This window comes from Miscanthus floridulus, chromosome 16, assembly GCF_019320115.1.
Source record: "Miscanthus floridulus cultivar M001 chromosome 16, ASM1932011v1, whole genome shotgun sequence".
Lineage (NCBI taxonomy): Eukaryota > Viridiplantae > Streptophyta > Magnoliopsida > Poales > Poaceae > Miscanthus > Miscanthus floridulus.
The window spans coordinates 12022395-12028394 of NC_089595.1; the positions used below are offsets into that span (position 1 = coordinate 12022395).

Sequence of the window (6000 nt, forward strand, 5' to 3'; positions counted from 1 at the left end):
AAAGAACATCAGATGGATAGTACTTGGACAACCTAAAATTACTACAGAACATCTCATAAGTATTATGTGAACATTCCATTTATACTACGTGAGCCTCCAAAGACACATCATATCATTACATGTATCCACGCAAACATATAAAGTAAAGAAAAAAGTAGAACATGAAGAATGAAAACAAATAATTAATAACTGTAAAATAATGAAGAAGAAAAAGGGAAATGAGAAGAACAAAAACGTCCAAAGAAAAGAGAAGGAAAAAGCAAATAAAATATACTACATGAACATCTCACGAGTACTATGTGAATACACAAAAATAATCAAAGAATATTATATATATATCATGTGTATCTAATAAAATATAGGAAATAAAAAATTAAAACATGGGCATGGAAAAAAATAAATTGATTAATTAGAGTACAATAAAGAATAGGAAATAAAAAAATAAATAGCAAATACTAAAATATATAGAAAATATAAAACAAATAAATAACTAAAAAACAAAATTAATAAAATATAGACAAAAGACAAAGGAAACCAAAATGATATAATAAAAACGCTATGTCATAGAGGAAGGTAAATAGAAACACAACTACTATGTGAATAAACCAGAGAAAATGGACAACGAAAAAGAAATGACAAAGAAAAAGGAAAAAAGAAACATAAGAAAGAAAGACAAGAAAAACTAACGTAAACAGCCTACCCGGAGTTAAGGGAAAAAAGAAATATAATAAAAAAGCGGTAATGCTATAGATAGGTCGGACGCCCCACCCACTCGCGCGCAGCGCTTCACCTCCGCTCCCGCTCCCATTCACTCTTTCTTCTCTGCGCCGCTCCCCGCAGTCCTCTTCTTCTCTGCGCGCTCCCCCTCACTCGCTCTCTCCGCGCGCTCCCCCGCCCTCTCCGCACGCCGCTCTTCTCCGCGTCGTCGCCGGGACGGAGGGTCACCACGCCGCGCGCCCGTGCTCCCTTCCCCCCTTCTTCCCTCGTGCCACCGGAGACGAGGATGACGGCGACAGCTCTGACAAGGTAGGTCACGGAGAGATCTGGATTTGAGGCCTCCTCCTCCTCCTCTGGATCTAGATCTGAACTCTCCTCCCTCCTCCTCCTCCTCCTCCTCCTCCTCGTCCTCCTCCTCCCTCCTTTGGATCTAAGAGATGTGGCGGTGGCTAGGGTTCTGGCGAGCTCTCGGGTTCAGATCTCGCCGTGTTGCAATTATTTTCTCTGGATGTTGCAGTAGGTTTCAGTTGATGTTGCAGTAGTACTACTTTGAGATGTTGCAGTATGTTTCAGTTGCTTCAATCTCATGTTGCAGTAGTTGTTCCATGTTGTTGCAGCAATTTGTTTGATGTTGTTGCAATAATATGTTCATGGTGTTTCAGTTGGTTCAGCCTAATGTTTTAGTTGTTGTTCTTTTGTTGTTGCAATAATATGTTTCTTGGTGTTTCAACTTCTTCATCCCAATGTTGCAGTAGTACTGCTTTTGAGATGTTGCAGTATGTTTTAGTTGCTTCAATCTCATGTTGCAATAGTTGTTCCATTGTTGTTGCAGCAGTTTGTTCGGTGTTGTTGCAACAATATGTTTCTTGGTGTTCAGTAACTATCTCTTCGATGTTGCAATTTCATCGATCCACATGTTTCAATGGACAATCTCTTATGTTTCAGCTGTTGTTCCATGTTGTTGCAGCAGTTTGTTCGGTGTTGTTGCAACAATATGTTCATGGTGTTTCAGCTGCTTCAGCCTAATGTTTCAGATGTTGTTCTTTTGTTGTTGCAATAATATGTTTCTTGGTGTTTCAGTAACAATCTCTTCGATGTTGTAATTTCATTGATCCCCATGTTTCAATGGACAATCTCTTATGTTTCATCAACAGAATCGAGATGTTTCACAACATGAACTTGAAGTTGCAGCAATAACTAGCTCCGGATGTTGCAAATCATATTTTTGCTTTGTTGCGAGAAGGACGGCAAGGTGGGGGACCAAATTGAGGTGGAGGCGGGGACGGGTGCGACGGCGGAGTGGCGTGCTGTGCTTCAGCGGGGGCGGGGGCGGAGGCGTGTCGGGGGCGTCCGGGTGGGCCAGGTGCGGGGTGGTGGAGGGGCGCGCGCATGCTTCGTGTTGGGGCGGCGGCGTCGGGGGCATCAAGGCAGAGGAGTTGCGGCAGCGGAGCAGCGCGCGTGGGCAATTGCGCGTGCGGGCGTCCGATGGAAACGTCTCCCATCGAACGTCCGGGCGCTAGTGTAAGACAGAAGCTCACGGTCACGTAGCAGCCTACCGTGAGTTAAGCAACAAAAGAAATATAAGAGTATAAGAAAAAAAGGGGGGGGGAAGAGGCACTAATATGGGCGTTGCTGCGCTGTGTGGGCCGTCGCTGGGCCGTTCCTGCGTTTGATCACCAGTGCACAACAGCCGCTGCAGGAATCACCGGCACGTTCCTCCGGTCCGGGTGATCGGACTGAAAGATTCTCGTCCTTTGATTGGTGCTCAAGAGTATGAGTTTGTTTCGGGCAAATCGATGAATATTGCTTTTAGAGAAACCTAATGCTAAATTCTGTAATGTCTACTCTATCTTCTTCAGATTTGAAGATGAACTTCAAACAACACATTTACCTGAGATGGTTTTTGGAGAGAGTTTCTTGTCCCTTCAACATACTCAAACTGGCATCAAATTGCATTTTAATGCGCTTGATGCACTAAAGGCATGGAAGAAAGAGGCACTGCCACCTGTTGAGGTTCCTGCTGCAGCAAAATGGAAGTTCAGAAGGTCATCTGTAACTGTGCTTCCTTTTTTTACTCAATTCATACTACTGAGCATTTGTAGTGAAAGATGTTGGTTGCTCTTGGCATCACCTACCATTTTTCAAAGCAGTCCACTTTGTCTTAAAATTTTCGAAGCTTTGATCAGAAATACAGATTTTTGGATGGATATAATTAAATTGATTTTATTTTCTTCGTATCATGCATTGTTTCGAGAGAAGTACAATAGTACACACTTTGATGTGTTTATATTGGTCATAGCTGGAAAAAATTTCAGATAATGGAAATATCATGTGTTACCTTGTGAGTTTGTTAAAAAAAAGCCTAATCACAGGTTTCTTTTTTAACTTGTTTTCTTGCAGTAAGCCTTCTGACCAGGTTATGCTTGATTACGACTATACATTTACGACACCATACTGTGGGAGTGATGCTGTGGTTGTGGACTCAGGCACTGTATGGACCTGATCTCAGCTGAATTAATTTAATCTGATTTCAAAGTTTTATATTTGTTCCCCTGCCCTTTCACTTTTTTACTGGTGTAGTCCACTGACAAATAGTTCCTGTTCATACAATTTTCTTTCAAGACACAAACAAGTTTAGATGGATGCAGCACTTTGTGTTGGGAGGATACTAATGATCGGATTGACCTTGTTGCCCTTTCAGAAAAAGAGCCAATTCTTTTCTACGAGGAGGTATGGAAATGGAACAAATGGTTCATAATTTATCTGGATAATACTGGCCTGCCCCTAACAGGATGTATGTAGGTTATCTTGTATGAAGATGGGTTAGCTGACAATGGTATCTCATTTCTTACAGTGCGAGTGGTATGTGATGCCCAATGATGCTTATCTGTTCCTTTTTCCTCAACTGTAATATCTGTGACAACATTGTCTTTTGGTTCAACTCATTAATAGGATTCTGTTGGTTTGTGCAGAGGGTAATGACAACTGGTTGGTTTCTGCTTTTTGCGTTTCTGGGTATGTTCTACTACCTTGCATTTTAAATTTTTGTATTTGATGCCCCATTAGTATGAAGGCAATTTCTGAGGGTGATGTATTGTCGCATATAGGATGGAACCTGTTACAATTATAGTGATAATACTGATTCAGATTGTTTCCTTCAGTGTTCCCATCAATCCAAGATTTTTCAGGAAAACTTGCGAAGAGCTGATCAATAAATAAATAATTAACTTCGCTCCTCATCATGTAATTGACTTTATGCTTGTTCCTTTGAAATATAACAACAAAGCCTTTTTAAGTCCCAAGCAAGTTGGGGTAGGCTAAACTGATCCTATGTAACAAGAAAAGATAAACCTTTTGAAAGGGGTGTATATTAATTATTGAGGCCTAAGCTTGAACTGAACATCCTCCAAACATAGTCATATGTTTGAGTAGTAATAAGCGTGTAACATTTTCCCCCCACATTTAAGTTGCAAGTTTTTGACATATGTAGGCTTTTCAAGATTTTTATCTTCATATATATATAACCAGCTTGTCCTTACTGATGATTGCCTGTGGACCTAACAGCTTAGAGTTGATGGTGTACTGATGGGACTGAGAGACACGTACTCGTTTACATTGTTCGTTTGGAAATGGCAGCGATGGAGCCAAACCAGTGGTACTCCGTGAATGTTGCTGGAGGGAAGCAACATTTGCTAGTTTGTCTGCGGTATGCTATCACTCAACCAACCTTCTTCTTCTTTGAATAATAAGCAGGTTAAGTGGAGGACAGTGCTAGAATATATATTTTCTCTTTTCTCTAAACTCTGCAGCGTACACGGACCCGAATCTTAACGCCCGTACTCACTCCTGTCCGTCCGATCAGGGTGGTGCCTCCCGCCGTTTCTACCAAATCCGCGTCGATCGCCCAGAAATTGCCGCCACGCCGCTTCCGTCATTTCCGGGTCCCCGTCGCTTGCAGCACTTTGACGGGATGCTTAAGGTTCACCAGCTAGTCCAAGTTACAGAAGGAATCATGCCTAGGCTTCCCAATAACTACAAGGGAAAATATCAAGAGTTGAAAGAAGAGTTGAGAGTGATCAAGGAAACAAGAAGCCGCCTCCGGTCATCAAAATGCAGTATATTGATCTGTGGCACCTCCTGAAGCAAACACATCCTAAGGTTCAGCAGCTTGTGCGGAACCTTACCTCAACGCGGCTCATCGACCTCCTAGGCTTTCAGCATAATTAGAACTAGTGGAAAGGCGCGCGTGGTATAGCATGAATGTTGCACGTAAAAATTGTATGGGTTATATTAAACGAGCTATATTAAACGGCGTTTGATCAAGTAATCTGTAACACATAGTTCCTCAGAAAAAAGGCTTATATTAAACAGGCCACAAAAGGGTACAATACATGTGTTAGACTGAATTAGACAAAGTAGGACGCACGGCGCACTCCGCTGTTTATTTAGCTACTTGAAGGGAACTGGGTTGCTTATATATAATATAATGATTATGTTACTTACACACGAAAAAAAAAACTGACAGAAAACCCAAATGAACGTTTGCCCATACATCAGGAATTTCACAAGTAACATACATGACTGCACATGTGTTCACTAAAAACTATGTCAGCAATAATATTCACATACGCCTCTCTCCCTGCCTGCTTAACTATCCTCCGTTCAATTTGTACAATCTGCAGACAGAGGAAGAACTAAAAGGATGTCATAGTTCATAGGCTGATAATCCAAACATACAAATGTACTGGACAAAGGAAATATAGCATCTTTTGGACATTGACACCTGACATGACTAACTACAGACCAAAATGTAAACCTCTAACTAGAACATTGAGCACTATCTAACAAGAGGCTGATTGTTTTGTCCAAAGCTATTTCCAGCATCTCAACAAACAAACCAAAAAAACATAAAGATGACTAAGGTTGTCTTGCTATTAGCATGGCTTGAGCGGGCTTGCTGAAGAACTTATCTGCAGGGTATTCTGAACCAACTGATTGACCCTATAACACTTTGTGTGACACCTTTGCAACCTATATTTTGTATCATGTATACAACAATGGTTTAATCATGGGGCTATTGCATTCTTGTCCCTACTTTGACATTCAGTTGTGATTTTACCTCTGCTTTTGTCATCGTTGTGATTTTACCCCTGTTTTTTGAAAACGAAGCTTAAGTTTACCCCTATTCCGTGAACAGCAGGTAATTGTGTCAAATGGGCTCAGTAAGGACATGTTTGCCCATACGAAATTGCCCCTACTTATCTGAATACATTGTGATTTTAC

At 41.3% G+C, this 6000-nt stretch overlaps 2 protein-coding genes across 3 annotated transcripts in view; both read left to right on the forward strand.

The window, feature by feature from the left end:
- Positions 1-2731, forward strand: part of LOC136514146 (cyclin-B2-2-like) — a 44532-nt gene extending 41801 nt beyond the window's left edge. The window contains exon 8 of the transcript XR_010773550.1: positions 2577-2731. The gene's annotated coding sequence lies outside the window, so the exon portion shown is untranslated. The remainder of the gene's footprint in view (positions 1-2576) is intronic.
- A 31-nt stretch (positions 2732-2762) lies between these two features.
- On the forward strand, positions 2763-4852 carry LOC136514145 (TIP41-like protein). Of its 2 annotated transcripts, XM_066508137.1 has the most exons (6): positions 2763-3208; positions 3340-3447; positions 3520-3579; positions 3690-3705; positions 4354-4423; positions 4580-4852. In XM_066508137.1, exons 1-6 carry the CDS (start codon positions 3047-3049, stop codon positions 4707-4709), a joined length of 546 nt encoding a protein of 181 aa, XP_066364234.1. In that variant the 5' UTR covers positions 2763-3046; the 3' UTR covers positions 4710-4852. The 2 variants fall into 2 exon arrangements, 1 of the variants encoding a protein (XP_066364234.1); XR_010773547.1 differs by lacking the exon at positions 2763-3208 and having other exon boundaries at positions 3412-3447; positions 3690-3732; positions 4282-4423; positions 4580-4657.
- The last annotated feature ends 1148 nt before the right edge of the window (positions 4853-6000 follow it).

What these genes read in the sequence shown, in the direction of transcription:
- LOC136514145 (XM_066508137.1), top strand. Translation starts at nt 3,047, where the DNA reads ATGTGTTACCTTGTGAGTTTGTTAAAAAAAAGCCTAATCACAGGTTTC. An exon ending in TGGTTGTGGACTCAGGCACT is followed by an intron (nt 3,209 to 3,339) that starts GTATGGACCTGA and finishes TTTTCTTTCAAG; the next exon opens with ACACAAACAAGTTTAGATGG. An exon ending in CATTTGCTAGTTTGTCTGCG is followed by an intron (nt 4,424 to 4,579) that starts GTATGCTATCAC and finishes CCGTCCGATCAG; the next exon opens with GGTGGTGCCTCCCGCCGTTT.